A 22,308-nucleotide genomic window follows, 5' to 3' on the forward strand; every position below is an offset into this window, starting at 1 on the left:
TGCTGCTACCTCCGCGGTCATCTAAGGCACTGGAGGAAGCAGCAGGGCCTACCGGAACTGCGTCATAATCGCTCGCCATTCATTCCTATTTCTAGCACGCTCTCTTGCCTCTCTCACATCTATCCTCCTATCACCCAGAGCTTTCTTCACACCATCCATCCACCCAAACCTTGGCCTTCCTCTTGTACTTCTCCCATCAACTCTTGCATTCATCACCTTCTTTAGCAGACAGCCATTTTCCATTCTCTCAACATGGCCAAACCACCTCAACACATTCATATCCACTCTAGCCGCTAACTCATTTCTTACACCCGTTCTCACCCTCACCACTTCGTTCCTAACCCTATCTACTCGAGATACACCAGCCATACTCCTCAGACACTTCATCTCAAACACATTCAATTTCTGTCTCTCCATCACTTTCATTCCCCACAACTCCGATCCATACATCACAGTTGGTACAATCACTTTCTCATATAGAACTCTCTTTACATTCATCCCCAACCCTCTATTTTTTACTACTCCCTTAACTGCCCCCAACACTTTGCAACCTTCATTCACTCTCTGACGTACATCTGCTTCCACTCCACCATTTGCTGCAACAACAGACCCCAAGTACTTAAACTGATCCACCTCCTCAAGTAACTCTCCATTCAACATGACATTCAACATTGCACCACCTTCTCTTCTCGTACATCTCATAACCTTACTCTTACCCACATTAACTCTCAACTTCCTTCTCTCACACACCCTTCCAAATTCTGTCACTAGTCGGTCAAGCTTCTCTTCTGTGTCTGCTACCAGTACAGTATCATCCGCAAACAACAACTGATTTACCTCCCATTCATGATCATTCTCGCCTACCAGTTTTAATCCTCTCTCACCACTCCATCAACATACAAGTTAAACAGCCACGGCGACATCACACATCCCTGCCTCAGCCCCACTCTCACCGGAAACCAATCGCTCACTTCATTTCCTATTCTAACACATGCTTTACTACCTTTGTAGAAACTTTTCACTGCTTGCAACAACCATCCACCAACTCCATATAACCTCATCACATTCCACATTGCTTCCCTATCAACTCTATCATATGCTTTCTCTAGATCCATAAACGCAACATACACCTCCTTACCTTTTGCTAAATATTTCTCGCATATCTGCCTAACTGTAAAAATCTGATTCATACAACCCCTACCTCTTCTAAAACCACCCTGTACTTCCAAGATTGCATTCTCTGTTTTATCCTTAATCCTATTAATCAGTACTCTACCATACACTTTTCCAACTACACTCAACAAACTAATACCTCTTGAATTACAACACTCATGCACATCTCCCCTACCCTTATATAGTGGTACAATACATGCACAGACTCAATCTACTGGGACCATTGACAACACAAAACACACATTAAACAATCTCACCAACCATTCAAGTACAGTCACACCCCCTTCCTTCAACATCTCAGCTTTCACACCATCCATACCAGATGCTTTTCCTACTCTCGTTTCATCTAGTGTTCTCCTCACTTCCTCTATTGTAATCTCTCTCTCATTCTCATCTCCCATCACTGGCACCTCAACAGCTGGAACAGCAATTATATCTGCCTCCCTATCATCCTCAACATTCAGCAAACTTTCAAAATATTCCGCCCACCTTTTCTTTGCCTCCTCTCCTTTTAACAACCTTCCATTTCCATCTTTCACTGTCTCTTCAATTCTTGCGCCGGCCTTCCTTACTCTCTTCACTTCTTTCCAAAACTTCTTCTTATTCTCTTCATATGATTGACCCAGTCCCTGACCCCACCTAAGGTCAGCTGCCCTCTTTGCCTCACGTACCTTGCGCTTTACTTCCACCTTTTGCTCTCTATATTTTTCATACTTCTCTATACTATTACTCTGCAGCCATTCTTCAAAAGCCCTCTTTTTCTCTTCCACTTTTACCTTCACTCCTTCATTCCACCATTCACTGCCCTTCCTCATGCTGCCTCCAACAACCTTCTTGCCACATACATCACTTGCAATCCCAACAAAATTTTCTTTTGCTAACTTCCACTCCTCCTCTAAATTAACAATTTCTCTTACTCTCACCTCGTCATATGCCATTTTCAACCTTTCCTGATATTTACTTTTTACCCCCGGTTTTATTAGCTCTTCAACCCTCACTAGCTCCCTTTTACATCCACCTACTCTATTCCCCCACTCTTTTGCTACAACTAATTTTCCTTCCACCAAAAAATGATCAGACATACCGTTAGCCATACCCCTAAACACGTGCACGTCTTTCAATCTTCCAAACATTCTTTTAGTTATCAACACATAATCCATTAATGCCCTTTCTACTACTCTTCCATTAGCCACTCTTACCCATGTATACTTATTTTTATCTTTCTTTTTAAAAAAGCTAGCACTTATTACCATATATTATATATATATATATAATTTAAATATTTATATAAATATGTGTATATATAACTGTTTATATAAATATATATATATACATATATATATATATATATATATATATATATATATATATATATATATATATATATATATATTTTTTTTTTTTCTTATATATATTCATATATATGTGTATATATATACATATATATGTATATATATACATATATATATATATATATATATATATATATATATATATATATATATATATATATATATATATATATATATATATATATATATACATATATACTGTATATATATATATATATATATATATATATATATATATATATATATATATATATATACATGTTGAAACCTCTACATGCAATTGTTCCAACACCCAAAGTAAAATTCAATCAAATTTTCATCTCGACACCCGAAGTCATGCCCCAACATCCAACATAGATCATACACATAGAAATTTCTTGATGCGTCGGTCGTAGTTTCTTGTTTACGCCGGTAGATGGCAGCACGTCGGAGGGACGTCACTAAGCATCGCGTCGGTCAGTTCTCTGTTCTCGTGCGCACCGCGTGGTTGTCCTCAGTTCAGTCCGTTATTAACCGTTCTTATTATCTTCCTATTCTCACGTTTCCTTTTTGATTTTACATATAATCATGGATACTAAGAAGCTTAGTTTCGGTACAGGTAGTAGTGGTGGTGAAAAAAGGAAGAAGGCAATGCTTTCATAAGAACTGAAGCAAGAAATTATAGCAAAACATGAGCGCGGTGTGCGTGTGAGCGATCTGACTAACAATTTGTCTACGATCTAGAAGATCATCAAGCAGAAGGCAGCCATTAAAGCAGTCAAACCATCGAAGGGGATCACCATTATTTCAAAACCTCGTAGCGCTACCCTGGAAGAGATGGAACGCCTTTTGTTGATATGGATAAAGGACAAAGAGATTGTTGGCGATACGATCACTGAAACGATTTTTTGTGAGAAGGCCAGCGCTATCTATTGTGACTTGAAAGCGGCGGGCTCTGGGGGTGACGCAGGGGAGACTTCAATCGATCCTACAATGGAGGAATTCAAGACTTCTCGCAGTTGGTTCGAGAAATCTAAGAGACGGACCGGGATTCATTCAGTTGTTCGGCACAGAGAGGATTCAAGTTGGACACTAAGGCTGCTAACGATTTTGTTAAGAAATTTGAAAATGTCGTGGAAGATGAAGGCTACGTAGAGCAGCAAGTTTTCAATTGTGATGAAACCGGTCTGTTTTAGAAAAAGATGCCTAGTCGAACATACATCACTGCCGAAGAGAAAAAAATGCCTGGACATAAGCCTATGAAGGATTGGTTGACTCTTGCCCCATGTGCCAACGCCAGAGGGGACTGCAAAATAAAGCCATAATTGGTTTATCATTCCAAAAACCCTAGGGCATTTAAGGAACATAGAGTCAATAAGGACATGCTGCATGTTTTCTGGCGTGCTAATTCTAAAGCTTGGGTTACCAGGCATTTCTTTGTTGAATGGTTAAACCAACTTTTCGGCCCTGCTGTCAAGAAGTACCTTCAGAGGAATTTGCCTCTAAAGTGATTGCTTTGCTTGGATAATGCTCCGGCTCACCACCCAGGACTCGAAGATGATATCATCAACCAGTTCAAGTTTATCAGTGCTGTATCTTCCACCGAACACCACCATCCTCCAGCCCATGGATCAGCAAGTCATCTCTAATTTTAAGAAGCTCTATACCAAGCACTTATTTAAGCAGTTCTTTAATGTCACACAAAGCACCAACTTGACTCTGCGTGAATTTTGGAGGAGCCATTTCAATATCGCACACTGCTTGAAGATCATAGATCAGGCTTGGGAGGGAGTAACTCGACGGACACTGAATTCACCTTGAAGAAGCTTTGGCCTGATGCTGTGTCTCCCAGAGATTTTGAAGGTTTTGGCCCCGAGCCTGAACCTGTGCTTACCGTAGAGGAAGACGTAGAAGAGATTTTATCCCTTGGCAAGTTCATGGGTCTGGAGGTCGATGAAGATGACATCACCGAACTCGTCGAGGAGCATCATGAAGAGCTCACCGCCGAGGAACTCAAGGAGCTTCATGCCATGCAGCATGACAAGTTCCAAGCTCAGTTGAGTGAGTCGGAGGACATCGAGGAGGCAGAGCACATCTTAAGTTCGGCTGAAATAAGAGAGATGTTAGCCGTGGTTGATTTCATTGATAAGTATCATCACTCACAGAAATTTCAGGTTTGCCATGAAGTTTCGTAATCTGATGATGTGTTTAACCCATTTCAGAAAAATTCTGAAAAGCCGTACCAAGTAACTTTCTCTCGATAGTTTCTTTAAAAAATCTACGAAGCGGTCTAGTGATTGTGATGAAGAGAAAGAAAGTGAAGCAAAGAAAAACTAAGATCGAATTGAGTGAAAGTGATGAAAACTAAAAATTAAAAAAAAAAAAAATGTAAAAGAAAAAAAATATAAAATATAAAAAATTAAAAAAAGAAATAAGATAAGTTAGGATAAAGTTCACGTATTGTAAGTTAGAGTAAGTTATAGTACGTTATCGCAGTCACCATCTCTACCTCCCCACCGACCGTCCGTCTCCTGCGTAATAATTCCTACACCTGCGTTGGCCTGTCTCTGAGGTAAAGTGACAATAAAAGCACTTTTTTATTTATCATTTCTTTAAAGTTATTCTTTTTTACATCTTTCTTATATAATGCAATTGTACTATTGTTATGTGTAATTATATGTAGTAATTTATTAAGGAGTTATCAAAGGTTTTTGGGCTGTGGAACGAATTATACAAATTACAGTAATGCCTCAGGATACGAAATTAATCCGTTCAGGATGCGGTATCGTATCCTGAGTCGCGTTTTACATGTAAATAGCCTAATCCGTTCCAAGCCTTATAAAAAGTCACCTTTTCTTTCATAAACACGCTAAACTGTAGTAATAAACATGCAATGCAGCCATTTCTATCATTCAATAATTAACACAACCGTTAAAAACAGCCTAATCCATTCCAGAAACCACTATGAGATTATTCAATAATGTAGTTATAGCCAAGTTACCCCCCCCCCAAGCCCAAAGAAAACAGTCCGTTTTCTTTACTACTGTATAAAAGTTACGGTACTGTATGTACGTAAAGCATTTAGATCAGTGAAGGTGTATTGTTACCTGTACGTACACCTAAATTAATGATTGATACCTGTACACTCTGAAAAAAAGGTTACAGTTAATTAGTGTAACAAAAAAGTTGAAACTTACCTTTTGATTGAGACGATGTCCGATAGCGAAGTCGCGGCAGAGGAGGATGGCATAGGGCAGAAAACGTAACAAGTGACAGACTACGTACAGTAATTTACACACTTAACACATTAACACTTAAACTTATGAAATAAAAAAATGGCAGAAATAATTAACACTTAACATTACGTATGGAAAACTATAAAATGAAAGAAAAAATTACTTTAACACTTAACGGTAATATAAAACTTAAAATTTAATTTTTCTTTTTTTTTTTGCTTTTTTATAACTTTACGTTTTTCTTATTTTCTAAATCTCTTCTACTTCTTCATCACTTTCTTTTTTCTGTTTCTTTTCTTTACTTTCACCTTCTACTTCTTCATCACTTTCTTTTTTCTGTTTCTTTTCTTTACTTTCACCTTCGTCTTGGCCTACTAATACCGCTGGCCTCTTTAATAAGAAACTATCCATTGAAGCTTGTTTCTGCCTACTTTTCAACACATTTCTAAAATGCGTTAGGCAAACGTCATTGCAGTGTTCAAGCGCACGGTTGGTATAAACTTTTTCTGGATGTTCCTTTTCGACGTAGTCTGCCATTTTATGGAAACATGCAAGAATTTCCTTTATGTCTGCCATTTTCAAAGGTGCAACATCCTCCTCATCACCGCTAGAGAACTGCTCTTGAACATCACTCACTTGCATCGTCTCCAACTCCTTCAAGTCGTCCGTCGTCAACTCCTCGTGGTGCTCCTCGATAAGTTCATCGATATCTTCCGCGCTAACTTCCAGCCCCATGGACGTACCAAGATGTACGATGTCAGCCACCTCAGACTGCTGAATTGGTTCAGGATCGTCTACGATCTCGGCTTCTCCTCAGGCTTCCCGAACCCCTCGAAGTCTCGTGCAGAGACAGCATCAGGCCACAGCTTCCTCCAAGATGAGTTTAGGGTACGCCTCGAAACTTCCTGCCAAGCGAGATCGATGAGTTTGAGGCATATCACGATGTTGAAGTGATCTTTCCAAAATCCACGCAGAGTGAGGTTTGTACTCTCTGTGACTTGGAAACATCTCTTGAAGAGATGCTTCGTGTACAATTTTTTAAAATAGAAATAACTTGCTGGTCCATGGGCTGGAGGAGAGGGGTGGTGTTAGGCGGTAGATACAGGACCTTCATGAAGGAATACTCGGCCAGAAGATATTCCTCGAGGCCAGGAGGGTGAGCTGGAGCATTGTCCAACACCAGCAGACATTTCATAGGGAGGCGCTTTTCTTCCAAATATTTTCGGACAGTCGGACCGAAGCAGACATTCACCCAATCAATGAACAGTTGCCTCGTTACCCAGGCTTTTGCATTCACCTTCCACATCACGGGAAGGTTCTCCTTAATGACTTTGTGGGCTTTGAAGGCTCGGGGATTTTCTGAATGGTACACCAGCAGGGGCTTTATCTTGCAGTCCCCACTGGCGTTTGCACAAAAAGCAAGGGTAAGCCTGTCCTTCATAGGCTTATGTCCGGGTAGCCTCTTCTCCTCCGCCGTGATGAACGTCCGACGAGGCATTTTCTTCCAGAAAAGCCCAGTTTCGTCGCAATTGAAAACTTGCTGCGAACTGTAGCCTTCCTGCAGAGTCAACTCGTCGAACGTTTTAACAAAGGCTTCGGCGGCCTTCGTGTCCGAGCTAGCTGCCTCCCCATGCCGTACCACTGAATGGATGCCAGTCCTTTTCTTGAACTTCTCGAACCACCCACGAGAAGCCTTGAACTCTGGGGGTTCCTGCTGGGATGTTCCTTCTCCTGCTCCTTCTTCGGCCTGAGCACGCACGAGATCACCGAAAATGGCGGAGGCCTTCTGGCAAATTGTAGTCTCAGTGATGGTGTCTCCTGAGATCTCTTTGTCCTTGATCCACACAAGAAGCAGCCTCTCCATCTCGTCATGCACGTGCGTTCTCTTGTTGGAGAAAATAGTGACGCCCTTAGAAGGTGTTGCTGCTTTGATGGCCGCCTTCTGCTTCAGGATGGTGCCTATCGTAGACGGATTCCGGCCATACTCCTTGGCGATCGCACTTAAACGCATGCCAGACTCGTACTTTTTAATGATTTCAAGTTTCGTCTCCATCGAGAGCATCGTCGTCTTCTTCTTTCCTTCGGCAACATTCTTGGGACCCATGGCTACAGTAATACGTAATATAATACACTACGTAACGTTATATACAGTCTATGTATAGTAAACACTAATACAGTACAGTGCACAGTAACGAATGTTTATTAACGATAACACGTGGCGTACGAATGTACTGTATATTAACACTAAGTCAAACAAGCGAAAGCACACAATGTCTGTTAACGATACCGCGGTCGGAACGAAAAGAGAGAGAGAGAGATGAACGCCCGTGCGTAGGCAAGCTGGGATAGTTGCCGACCAATAGGAAAGCAGGATCTTATGGCGTCAGCTAGCGTCTGAGTAGGGAGATAACCAATGGGTGAGCGGGAGGCTGTAAGTGAGTCTACCCAAGTTCAAAGTCAGGCGGTGCGCGCTTTTTAAAATTACTCTCGGCGAAGAGTTGGGATCTCGTAAGGTTTTCGTATCCTGAAATTTTATCCGTATCCTGGGGCATAAAAATCTTCGAATCACTTTTCGCATCCTGAATTTTTCGTAAGCAGAAACTTTCGTATCCAGAGGTATCACTGTACAGTGTATTCTTATGGGAATATATGCCCCAACATATGATTGGTTTTACATATGAAGCAGTTTGCGGAATGAATTAAGATTGTATGCAGAGGTTCCATCTTATCTAAACTTGAGTATCTACATACAAGTATTTGACCAAGATTGTTATTTATTTGTGGTACTTATCCTAAGTTTGAGTAGGAATATTACTATTCAATGTATGAATATTTCTAATTTTTTTCCTCTTCACTTGAAAGCCTTCTACTTTGTTGAAGCCATCCAGCTTGCAATGTAATTGATTTACAAATCATGCTGCTCCATGCCTACAAAGAGCTTTGAATAGTACATAAGAATAATACTTACACTTTGTAAGAAGAAATTGGACCATTGAGATGCAGAGGTGGTTTCCAAGATACTACAACATCATCTTCCACCTGATGAACAGTAACATCAAAGGGAGAATCAGGAACTGGAATGAAAAGTAAATAAATAAATACTCAAACTTCATCTTCAATAAAGCTTTGCTTAAGGATTGAATAGAGACAGCCTTAAATACTGTAAGTCTAGCAAAAAGGAGGAAGAGGATCAGAGATAAGACACTTAATTTATACACAACTATAAAAACAGAAGTTAGTTAATGTCATCACAGATCTTTCTGAATTTAGGTTGCTATGACGCACAGAAAATGTATGATCTGCAGGTTAAGTGGTTTCCTCTAAAAGTCTCCAGCCATCTAATAAAAGCAAAACTAAAGATAGAGGGTTACTCTATTGTGACATCATTATGGTTAAAATATGGCATCTAGAGGAATTATTTTAACTAACTTTTATGTATCACCAATTTGTCATTTTTGCTGTTTTTAATTTCTGTATATAAAACAAAATGTTACAAGGATTCAGTTTCTATTTAACAAAATATTTATGGAGCCACAAGCAAGTTTTTGGAACCCCTAAGAATCTAAACAGGTTTATCCTTTAATAACTACAGTTCGGTCACGAATTATGCATGTTCAAATTATGCGATTCCCCATGTACGCGGTCGCTAGTTTTCAAAAATAAATTTTCCGTATCTACGAAGGTGTTCAAAGTCTGTAAGTCATGCACTATAAAATGTATCGAATCTATTGTCTTTATAAGTATATTGGTAGCCCTGAATACGGTCCCTGAAGATAAATGTTGCTAAACGATATTTACCTTACATTTTATTAACATAATTTCATAATAAATAGCCTATTTAAGGAAAAATTCTATATCAACAATGAAATCAACTTTAACTGTGCGAGTCCAGCTGACAAAATGTAAACAGAATTGTGGTTATGTTCTTGGCAATCTTTATCTTTCTCTAACCTTTCGATAATTTCAATGGTGGTGTTAATGATGGTATATCCCAGCATTATTTTTCTTTGGCACAGTATATATAAGAGCTTTATTTTTCCCTGTGGGTGTTCAAGGTTTTCATACATAGGCTGGGTTCGTTTATCGGCAGTGAGTAGCCTAAATATCGGTAACGAGTCGGCAATATTTTGTCATTTAAACAGTATAGATTTGCTTTACAAAGACTTGTTTTGTATAGTACACAGTAAAATTATAAAAACCTCTATCTCTGAGAGAGAGAGAGAGAGAGAGAGAGAGAGAGAGAGAGAGAGAGAGAGAGAGAGAGAGAGAGAGAGAGAGAGAGAGAGAGAGAGAGAGAAGAGAGAGAGAGAGAGAGAAATTTGATGCCAGAAAACCTCATCTGTGTGTGTGTGTTTGTAAGAAATAAAATCTTAGTTCACATATAGCATCCTGAATTTAGGAATGAAATTAACCTGACTATTATTATTTGTGGTGATCAACTCCTCGCTTCAGGTGGTACAAGAAACAAAAACACGGCATTCGATTACAACAGCTGATATACACACACACACACACACACACACTCACACACACTCACTCACACTCTCACTCTCTCTCTCTCTCTCTCTCTCTCTCTCTCTCTCTCTCTCTCTCTCTCTCTCTCTCTCTCTCTCTCTCTGTGGTCTTATACAATACTTACATATAGATGAAGAAACCAAAATCAGTTTTCTTAACAAGTGTCAGTTAAATACGAAACAAAAAAGATAATACTGGGTTTAAATCCATTTCAATCATAGCTTAAAATACAGCATCCGATTTGGTCAGCAACCCATTATTTTTTTTTTAGGAAACATCATTTTATTATAGAAAATTGCTACTATTTAGATAGTTAATTGTGCTTCAAGAAAACATGTACGTTTGTTTTAAATTATGGGTGTGTTTTAAAAATTGAGTATTGCTGACTTCTTTTTGTTTTACTTTTGTCTGTGATCAGATCAGCTGATGTCTAGCTGCCGCTCTCAAGAATATGCGCGGACGAATACAGTAACAAAGTATTATTTATATCATTTCTTAACTTATTCAAAACATCTATACAGTTAATATTACGTAAGCACCAATGTGTAATAACCTATCATATTTTTTGTTTAGTACATTTAAAACTAACACACACATTTTCAAATAAATGGATTAAATATTAATGAGTCTAAAACTAAATGTATATTCATTGGCTCTAGGCAGTTCATATCCCAAATTCCTGAAGACACAAAAATAAATTTCAATGGATTTGCAATTGAGAAAAGCATTAAAGTAAAAAATCTTGGGGTATATTTTGACCAGTATATGCTATTTGACGGTCATATAGATGAGGTTTGTAGGAAGGTAAACGGTACTTTAATATACTTAAATAGAATTAAGGATCAATTTGATAGTGAAATGCGGGGAATGGTCGTTCGGTCTCTTGCCGTGAGCATTCTTGACTACTGTTTAAAGATCTGGGGCTCGACAACTAAGCAGCAGCTGCAGCGGATACAGAGGCTTCAAAACTTTGCAGCTAAAGTAATTGATGGGAAAGCCAAGAAGTATGATCATGCAACTCCAATTTTAAATAATTTGCAATGGCTGACAATCAAACAGAAGATTGATTTTGATTTATGTGTCATGATCTTTAAAATTTTACATAATCTAATTCCACCATGGCATTTTAATCTAATAAGAGTTGGAGATAGACGTAACAGACAAACTAGATTTAATGATGACCTTTTTGTTTCAAGAACCAACACTGATCTAGGAAGCAGAGCATTTGTTGTGCGGGGTCCATCAGTGTGGAACAAACTGCCAAACCAACTAAAAGCATCAACTAATATTAACTCTTTTAAACTGAATTTGAAAAAGTATCTATTGTCCAAATAATTTTTATAGTAAAACTTTATATATATTTTAATTGAGCTCTTTTACTTTTTTACTCTATTTTAGCAGACTATTTATGTATTTTAGATTCTATTTTAAGATAAATGTTCATAACTCTAGTTTTATAAGTACCTGTATTTCATAAGCAATTTTGAAATCGAAATGTTATAATCATGCTAAAGATAATTTTAATATTATAGAGAGATATGTAACTTTTATAGCAAATATTTTATCAAGGTAAGAATTTTATTAAGCCTCAAGTACTATTATAAAAAATTCATATTTTATATGCAAAATTTTCAATGTTTTAAATACTTTTATGATATACCTAAATATGTCACAAATTCTTTATTGTTCTTAATCTTGTATAAAGTAAATCTATATATTTATGTTTTATAATGATGTAAATTTTTATGAAGGCACATGTAAATATCTAAATTTTAAATGTAAACTACAATGTAATCTGTAATTATTGTAATAGCCAATGTAAATATTAGAATAAAGCTTATTATTATTATTATTATTACTCACTCTCTCTCTCTCTCTCTCTCTCTCTCTCTCTCTCTCTCTCTCTCTCTCTCTCTCTCTCTCTCTCGAGCTATGCTACTTTTCGCTACCTCTCATTTCTTACCTCTCACTATCTCTCTAACAAATGAAATCTTTGTTGCTTTACAAAGATGACAAATTCGTAGGTAATTTGTATTTTTCCTAACTATAAAAACCTTAGCTATTTAATATGGGTAATTACTTTCGGCGTAGCTGAAATGACGAGCCATTAGAATTTTAACGAGGGTTAACTACCCCACCGCTAGTTAGCGGGGGGGTAGGGAGGGTAGCTTGTTCCCCCCCTCCCCCCCCCCCCCTTCAAACACACCTGTGCTTGAGCTCACTTTGCTTAAAGGTAGGACTTCACGGGGGATAGGGCTGGCGGGCAAGTTTGATTAAATAGCTAAGGTTTGTATAGTTTGGAAAAATACAAAGTACCTAACGAATTTGTCATTTGTTCCGTAACTGACATACAAACCACTCTATTTAATATGGGTGACTCACCCCTTAGGAAGGGTGGAAAGTCCCAGCCAGTACTGGCTTTTGGCTTTGCCCGGGGACTCAGTATCTGAGTGTGTCAGTACTCAACAATAAGGAGTCCCTGCACCTCGCTAGAACCTTTCTACGCAAGGGCTGCGGCCTATGTAAGCTGTGTGTGAAGGTATGAAGTGTGACTCGTCCTAGGAAGTTGACCTGTAGTCCTTTAGATGGAAACTTTAGGCTAGGACTCTCCCAATACCACCTCGTCAGGGTATGGGGACGTGACAGTATTAGCTTAATACTAGGAACACAAGGGAACATGGTTTACCTGCAGTGGTTCGATGTCAGCTGTGCAGAGAACCCAGGATGCTGCTTTCCCCAAAAGAGGGGAGGATGAAGAAAAGAATAAGGGCCAGACATACCTTTTCATTCATGCAGACTAAAACCGGGTAACAATGCCCTCAACCTTCTGCTACTTGTCCATTAAGGAGCCTGAGGTTTTAAACCAGCTGTTGTGCAGCCACCACAGGGCAGATAGAAAATGTATCGAGCCTCCTGTGGGTCACGTCCTGCAGGTAGTGGGCTGTGAAGGTCGTCTGACGCTTCCACACCCCAGCTTGTAGAACCTGTGTCACTGAAAAGTTTTTCTTGAAGGCCAGGGACGTAGCTATGCCCCTGACATCATGTGCTCTAGGGCGACGTGACGGAGGAGGGTCAGGATTCAGGGACAGATGGATCACCCTACGAATCCATGCCGAGATGGTATTCTTGGTAACCCTCCTCTTAGTCCTCTCAGTGCTCACAAACAATGCCTGCACCTGGGGACAAACTGCAGCCGTTCTTTTGAGATATAGCCTCAGACTCCTTACTGGACATAGTAGGAGATGGTCTGGGTCATCTGTTACAGAACGAAGACTCGAAATCTGGAAGGAGTCGAACCGAGGGTCCGCCACTCCCGGATTCTGAGTCTTAGCAACAAACTCAGGGACGAATCTGAATGATACTTCCCCCCATACCCATGAATGGGCGATGTCATAAGAGAGACCATGAAAGTCACTGACTCGCTTGGCCGAGGCCAAAGCTAGTAGGAACACCGTCTTCCAAGTTAGGTAGCGATCTGAAGCCTGGCGTAATGGTTCGTAGGAAGGTCTCTTAAGAGACCTGAGAACTCAAACCACATTCCATAGAGGAGGTCTCACTTCCGACTGAGGGCAGGTAAGTTCATAACTACGTATGAGTAGGGAAATTTCCAACGAGGAAAAAATGTCCACTCCTTTGAGCCTGAAGGCTAGACTTAAGGCTGAGCGATAGCCTTTCACCGCCGAGACTGAAAGGCGAATTTCTTCTCGCAAATACACGAGGAACTCCAGTACTGCTGGAATAGTGGCATCAAGTGGAGAGATACCCCTTCCACGACACCAACCACAGAAGACTCCCAACTTTGCCTGGTAGACAGATGCGGATGAACTTCGCAGGTGTCCAGACATCCTGCTCGCAACTTGTTGCGAAAATCCTCTCTCAGCGAGGAGATGCTGGATAGTCTCCAGGCATGAAGTTGTAGCGAAGCTACGGCTTTGTGGAAGATGTTGGCGTGTGGTTGTTTGAGTAGCTCGTGTCGTGGAGGGAGTTCTCTCGGAAGTTCCGTTAGGAGTTGCAGAAGGTCTGGAAACCATTCCGCGTGATGCCATAGCGGAGCTATAAGGGTCATCGAAAGATTGACCGATATTCTGGTCTTGTTGAGCACCCTCCTCATCAGACAGAACGGGGGAAAGGCGTATACATCGAGGTTGTCCCACTGTTGTTGGAAGGCATCTTGCCAGAGCGCCTTGGAATCCGGGACTGGGGAGCAGTACAGAGGAAGCTTGAAGTTCAGCGCTGTAGCGAACAGATCCACAGTCGGGGAACCCCACAAAGTCAGGACTTTGTTGGCTACTATATGATCCAAAGACCACTCGGTACTCACTATCTGAGACGCTCTGCTCAAACTGTCGGCGAGCAAATTCATCTTGCCTGGAATGAAGCGAGCCGATAGTGGAATCGAGTGTGCTTCGGTCCATCTCAGTATCTCTACTGCGAGATGGGATAGCTGCTTTGAAAAGGTACCTCCTTGCTTGTTGATGTAAGCCACTACTGTGGTGTTGTTGCTCATCATCACCACAGAGTGACCCACCAGGTATTGTTGGAACTGTTGAAGGGCCAGGAATACGGCCTTCATTTCAAGCAGATTTATATGGAGGCACTTTTCTGATTCTGACCACAGGCCTGAGGTCCTGTGTTGCAGAACATGGGGCCCCCAACCCTTTCTTTGAGGCGTCCAAAAACACCATCAAATCCGGGGGGAGGACGAAAAGATTCACTCCCCTTCGTAGGTTCTCGTCTGTCACCCACCACTGAAGGTCCGTCTGTTCCCCAGGACCCATACGGATCATGACGTCCGGGGAATCGTGACCCTGATTCCACCGGGACTTGAGTTGCCATTGGAGGGATCTCATCCTGAGGCGACCGTTGGGAACTAGACAGGCCAAGGATGAGAGGTGACCGAGGAGACGTAACCACGATTGGGCTGGAAGTTCTTCTCATCTGAGGAAAGGACTTGCGACCCTCCTCAGCCTTGCTATCCTGTTGTCTGATGGGAAGGCTTTGTGGAGATTGGTGTCTATGATAATGCCTAGATATACCAGTCTTTGAGTGGGAAGCAGAGGGGACTTCTCGAGATTTACCATGATCCCCAAAACTTGGCAAAGTCCCAGAAGTTTGTCTCGGTGTCGAAGAAGGGCCGACTCCGAGTCTGCTAGGATCAGCCAGTCACCCAGATAACGGAGGAGACGGATGCCAATCCTGTGTGCCCACGACGATATTAGGGTGAACACTCTGGTGAAAACCTGTGGTGCTGTGGAGAGACCGAAACACAGCACCTTGAACTGGTACACCTTGTTGTCTAGGCTGAATCTTAAGTACAGTACTTCCTTAAAGACGGATGGACTGGGATCTGGAAGTACGCGTCCTTCAGGTCCAGTGTACACATGAAGTCTTGCGGTCTCACTGCAAGTCTGACCGTGTCTGCGGTCTCCATGCTGAAAGGAGTTTGCTTGACAAACCTGTTCAGAGCTGAGAGGTCGATGACTGGTCTCCGGCCTCCAGACGCCTTCTTTACAAGAAAGAGTCGACTAAAGAAGCCTGGGGACCTGTCGACAACCTCTTGGAGAGCGCCCTTCTTCAACATGGTCTGGACTTCTGCCCAAAAGGGCTTGCCCCCTTGCCGATCCCATGGCAAGGGAGCTCAACGACACTGGATTCGCTGTCAGGGGAGGTAGAGATGTTGTGAACGGGACGCGATATCCTTGATTGATTACGGAAATCGTCCAGGAATCAGCCCCAAGTTGCTGCCACCTGTTCGTGCAACTTTGTAGGCATCCCCCCACTGGTGGACATGCAGGGGGACTGCCAATCCAAGCGTTTGCGGCCTCAGCCACTCCCTCTAGGACTCTTTCCTCCCCTGGAGGACTCTTTGCCTTTCTTGTCCTTGACAGGAAAAGGCTTAGACACCGTCGTCTTTGCTGTGGCTGCCGGTTTCGTGGTCTTGGTAGGACGTGGTTGCTGGGGTGCTGGAGGTTTACAGGGCTTCGATGTTAGAGCCCTATGTAGGAGAGTGTCCTGGTTGGACTTCCTCCACCTCTCAGCCGCCTGCTCCACTTCCTTAGGGTCGACCAAGTTCTTCCCCATAATGGAAGAATGTCTGAGCCTGCTGATCTCAGTACTGGGGACCTTTTGATGGAATCTCTCAGACACCGCATCCCGACATTTCAAGATGGTATTAGCCCACAAGTTCAAGACTTGGTGGGCTAGAAACTCGATCGTACGAGTGCCCGAGAGTAAAAAGGTCTCCATGGCCTTCCTGGTACTCTCTCTGGACAAGTCCTCTGAACTTACAGGATGCCTAGGGACCCTAGCCAGATGTCCAGCCACGAAGTTGCCTGCATGGCACACTTCGCTACCTTCTCCTGGCTAAGGATCACCGTTGCCGAGAACGAGACCTGCCGGTTGGAGTCTCTCTCTAGAGGGACTCCCCTGGTAAGCTCTTCCAAAGAGTGGTGTAGGGGAAGAGCTAAACAAGTCTCCTCCACGATGTCAAAGTACCTCCTCTGATGGACACGAGGAGGTGGGAGGAGTTTGTTGCCGGCGCTGGATCGGCTGGAGGAGGCAAGCTCGGAGAGTTGGGCTTCGACCTTGTCTCTGGCACTCTTAACCCCTTGAGACCAGGGCAAAGCTGCACTGGCCTTTGAGGGTTTTTGAGTCCCAAAGACTCAGTCCAAGACCGTGTCTTTGCCCTCACGAGGGGGAATCTCTGGATCCGCAAACCCATTGAGATTCCTCATAAGGGTCAGAACCTGCCAGAACGCATGCTCTGACTCCTGCAGCTCCTCTCCTGAAGGGCTAGCAGCGAAGTCTCCTGTCCCCAAAGGCTCTTCTTGGGGGGACTCTTGGACGTTCTCTGAGTGCTTGGCTGGCTCTGGTCTAATCCTTGAAGATGACTTTGGCAAAGTCTTGGAGTCCTTCGACTCCCTCCTGGGAGGGATGCAGGACTCCAACAGCGATGGTGGGAGGCTCTTCTCCACCCCTACCCGAGAAGACTTTCCAGCGCGAGGTGGGGTTTCCCTCATTGGTGCAATGGGGGAATGCCTCACCTCGCGTGACTCCCCTGAGGACGGGAAATCTTCGTCCGAAGGGGAGGGAGTGAAAGTCTGGGGGGGTGAGGAGGCCTTCCTCAAGGACTTATGAGGAGTCAGCTTCGCCCTCGGAGAAGTTACCATGTTAGACACTCCTCTCTTCCTCTTCAGAGGAGTAGAAGCTGCCAATGATTTGTGACCCAGCTCAGAGAGAACAGGCTTAAAAGCCTGCTTGACCGCTCTGACCAGGGACCCAAGACAAGGCTGCTGACTGACAGCTGAGCTGTCAGAAACTCCCTCTGGAGGGAAGGGGATCGACCAATCCCTAGGAGGAGTTACCAAAGGGGAGTTCGCCTGAAAAGATGAAGGAGAAAAGTCCCTGGACCTATCCGGAATCCTCCCTCCCACCAGCAAGCGTGCTGTTTTGCGCTTGCGGGGTGTGTGTGTGTGTGTGTGACACCTGGCCGCGCGTTGTCCTACAGCCTCGCGCGAGGGATCGCGCTGGGGAGCGTGCTGGCGCTCGTGCGATGGGAATTGCCCTGGGTCGTGCGCGGGAGAGATGCAGGACTCCAACAGCGATGGTGGGAGGCTCTTCTCCACCCCTACCCGAGAAGACTTTCCAGCGCGCGGTGGGGTTTCCCTCATTGGTGCAATGGAGGAAAGCCTCACCTCGCGTGACTCCCGAGGACGGGAAATCTTTGTCCGAAGGGGAGGGAGTGAAAGTCTGGGGGGGTGAGGAGGCCTTCCTCAAGGACTTACGAGGAGTCAGCTTCGCCCTCGGAGAAGTTACCACGTTAGACACTCCTCTCTTCCTCTTCAGGGGAGTAGAAGCTGCCAATGATTTGTGGCCCAGCTCAGAGAGAACAGGCTTAAAAGCCTGCAAGACCGCTCTGACCAGGGACCCAAACAAAGGCTGCTGACTGACAGCTGCGCTGACAGAAACTCCCTCTGGGGGGAAGGGGGTCGACCAATCCCTAGGAGGAGTTACCAAAGGGGAGTTCACCTGAAAAGATGGAGAAAAGTACCTGGACCTATCCGGAATCCTCCCTCCCAGCGGCGAGCGCGCTGTTCTGCGCTTGCGGAGTGTGTGTGTGTGTGTGTGACCTGGCCGCGCGTTGGGGGGGAATGGGGGGGGGGCGCAAAGATGACCTGCAGCCTCGCGCTGGGGAGCGTGCTGGCGCTAGCGTGATGGGAATTGCCCTGGGTCGCGCACTGGAGATTGTTTGCGCCCGAGGGTGATGGCGATGGCGAGGACGCGCGATGGCAATGGCGAGGGCGCGCGCGGGCTGGAGAAGGTAGAGGGCGCGCGCGGGCTGGAGAAGGCAGAGGGCGCGCTGAAGGATGAATAAGCGCTCGCGCGCGCAGGCGACTGTTCGCTTGCGCGCAGGGTCCGGCCGAAGCGCCCGTGCGGGCGATAACATTGGGCGCGCGCACAGGAGACATATCCCTTGCGCGCTGGCGCGCATGAGAGCGCACATCTGGCTGTGGTGATGGGCATGGGCGCGCAACCTCTTGGGAGCGTGTCGAAGACTGTGCGCAAGGGCGTGCTGGTGAAGGATGGTGCGCAGGCGGGGACCGATGGCGCGTTGGTGAGCGCTGGCGAGCAGGGGAAGTAGTTAACTCCCCAACGCGCCCAGATCAGAAGATCGTGGGAGCGCAGGAGATCGTTGGCGCGCAGGCGAGCGCTGGCCCGCAGGAGGGCGCTGGCGCGTAGGCGAGCGCTGGCGTGCAGGAGAACGAAGGCGCGCAGCAGGATGAGGGCGCACAGTAGCGCACTGGCGATCTGGAGAGCGCTGACGCACAGGTGAGCACTGGCGCGCAGGTGAGCGCTGACGCACCTTAACAGGAGCAACTTCTGTCGATGAGCGCTTGTGCGCAGGTGATCGTTGGCGCGCAGGGGAGACGTGGCATGTAAGGGACGTATGCACTAACTTGTGCGTACACCCTTGATGCCCCGAAGGGACCGTTGCCCATTTTACAACGGGATGTGTTGGCGCCCACAGCGCATCAGCAACCAGGAATGGCGAGGGCAGGTCAGGAGGTCTAGCGGGTGGAAGGTCGGCGTGCCCTTTGTAAGGACGACCTTCCAGCGAAGGAGATTGCGAACGATCTGCAGAGAGGTCCAGGGTTGTACCTGGGAGAGTCGGAGAACGACGGCGAGGTTCCTCTGCGGCGGACTGCGGTGACGATGAACCGAAGAGGCGCCACCTAACACCCTTGTGAGGTGAAGGAAGGCCTCTACGGCGAAGAGGAAGGCGGGCTTTACGCCTTATACGCCCTCTGCGGGCCGTGGGGTCAGCGAGCTGACCATCAGCAGTCCTCCGAAGAGGAGTCTCTGTGAGTGAACTCCCCCGAGGGTGAGAATTAACGGCAGGAGAGACTGTTGGACTTAGTTTCTCCCTCGAAGGATGTTCAGAGGGGGGAACTAAGCCTTCAGCTACATCAGGATCATCACAAGCAGAGGTTTGATATAACTCATCGGAAGCCTCTGCCACGACAACGTCAACGATAAACAGAGGATCAACCTCTGCTAAAGTCGGCGATTGTTTGACAGCTGCCCCCAACCTGATCATGTCAAACAAGGCTTCCTTGGAGGGCGAACCCTCAAGCCCCAAGGAAGCCCAAAGCTGAAACAAATCATTATTAGACACAGGCATATTTAAATCCTCCCCCGGAGAAGGAGATCGGGCAACAGAACTATGGCCTACGCTACCACTCGACAGTTTCTCGGAAGAAACCGATCGAGTGGGAGCTTCGGAAGAGGTTTGGGCCACGGAAGAGCAGCCCTTGGGATTTTCTCCTTTCAAAGAAACCTTCGAACGAGAAATATCCCGTCTGGACTTCTTCTTCCGGCGCCGAGAAAACCTCTCCCACTGGGAGGTAGACCACTCCCTACACTCACCACACACTTTATTTCTATCACACCGCTGGCCCCTACAATAAGGACATAGGGTGTGAGGGTCCGTATCGACCGCTGACATATACGTGCCACAAGGGCAGTCGGGTAATCCAGGACACTTTCGCATAGCAGAGGCCAACTTCTCGCACACCTGTCAAAGGAAAAGCAAAAAGCATTAACAATGGCTGTCAAAGAAGGCGAGGGTGACAGCGGACACTTCTCACTACCACCCGAGCCGAGAGCAAAGTGAGCTCAAGCACAGGTGTGTGTGGGGGGGGGGGTAACAAGCTACCTTCCCTAACCCCCGCTAACTAGCGGTGGGTAGCAAACCCTCGTTAAAAATCTAATGGCTCGTCATTTCAGCTACGCCGAAAGTAATTACCCATATTAAATAGCGTGGTTTGTATTTCAGTTACGGAACAATTTGTTATTAAAAAAATCATTCATGATTCAAATTTTCTTTGCTTCCTCAATTCTCGCACCATCTCTGTCACACTGAACGTTATAGCGGTAACCCAATTGTTCGATGACTTTAAAAACATGCCTAGTACTTTCTTCTCTTCTTTTTTCGATGGTTCCATAATTGAGGTGGGTACAAGATGACTTATAACTAAGTTAGGAAAAGTATTTTGGATATGGAATGGACAATTATCTTTCCTAACAGTTTAGAATTATCGTAAGTTATCAAGCTGTCATTAGCGACACTGTGCTATAGTTGATTAAACAGAAACAAGAATGGTTTTCCTGTTTTGCTATGTACAGTGAACCCTCATTTATCACGGTAGATAGGTTCCAAACCCGGCCGCGATAGCTGAAAATCCGCGAAGTAGGGACACCATATTTACGTATTTATTTAACATGTATATTCGGACTTTTAAAACCTTCCCTTTACGTAGTACTGTTAACAAACTACCCTTTAATGTACAGAACACTTAATGCATGTACTACAGTACCCTAAACTAAAACAGGCACAAATATTAAAGGCGATTTTATATCATGCGTTTCCTAAACACGCTAAAAAGCACGATAAAAAATGACAACCAATGTTTTGTTTACGTTTATCTCTGATCATAATGAAGAAACAGATGCATTTACACATCTGTGTATAGGTTAGTTTTTGCATCGACAGCAATCTTACCAAGTATTGATTATATGTTGATTTTGTTATTACCAATGTTTTACTTAATTTTTCTTAGGACTTCCAAATTAATGAAATGAATGCCATTTATATAATGTTTTTCTTTATGACGCCGCCTGAAACGGAAACCTTCCATTCGTTTACTGTACGCTCCATCTTCGATCGTAATAAACAAACGAAGGCATTAAACGCGCATAATGAAAGTGACAAATAATATTAGAAGCTTTTAGTAAATATGTTATTACAAATATTATTTACCGTATCTACTGTATATAAAATCCTACATACGTAGCAAAGCAGGAAAACAATTTTTTTCTTTTTTTTTTTTTGGCGTTTAATCAACAATAACAAACTGCCGCTAATGACCGAATGATAATTTACGATAATTCTAAACTGTTACTAAAGATGATTCTCCATTCCATACCCAAAATACTTTTCCTAACTTCAGTTATAAGTCAACTTGTACCCCCCCCCCCCTCAATTATGAAACCATCTTAAAAAAAAAAAAAAAAAGTAAGAGAAGAAGCAAGTACTAGGCCGATTTTTAAAGTTGTCGAACAATTAAGTTACCGCTATAACGTTCGATGTGACAGAAATGGTGCGAGATTGGAGAAAGTAAGGAAAATTGAATCATGATTGATTTTCAATATAAATGAAACTTTGTGTAGCAACAAAGATTTCATTTGTTAGTGAGAGAGAGAGAGAGAGAGAGAGAGAGAGAGAGAGAGAGAGAGAGAGAGAGAGAGAGAGAGATAGAGAGTTGTTTTAAATGTAATAAACAAAAAAATATGATAGGTTATAACACATTGGTGCTTATGTAATATCAACTGTATAGATGGTTTGAATAAGTTAAGAAATGGTATAAACAATACTTTGTTACTGTATTTGTACGCGCATATTCTTGAGACTGGCAGCTAGACGTCAGCTGATCTGATCACAGCCAAAAGTAAAACAAAAAGAAGTCAACAATACTCGATATTTGAAACACACC

At 43.8% G+C, this 22,308-nt stretch overlaps 1 protein-coding gene across 1 annotated transcript in view; it reads right to left on the reverse strand.

Moving 5' to 3' along the window:
- Nucleotides 1-22,308, reverse strand: part of LOC137646437 (sortilin-related receptor-like) — a 248,303-nt gene that overhangs the window by 150,814 nt on the left and 75,181 nt on the right. Inside the window, exon 8 of the mRNA XM_068379537.1 lies at nucleotides 8,709-8,814. Coding sequence (XP_068235638.1) covers nucleotides 8,709-8,814 — 106 coding nt within the window. The remainder of the gene's footprint in view (nucleotides 1-8,708; nucleotides 8,815-22,308) is intronic.

Source organism: Palaemon carinicauda, chromosome 9, assembly GCF_036898095.1.
Source record: "Palaemon carinicauda isolate YSFRI2023 chromosome 9, ASM3689809v2, whole genome shotgun sequence".
Lineage (NCBI taxonomy): Eukaryota > Metazoa > Arthropoda > Malacostraca > Decapoda > Palaemonidae > Palaemon > Palaemon carinicauda.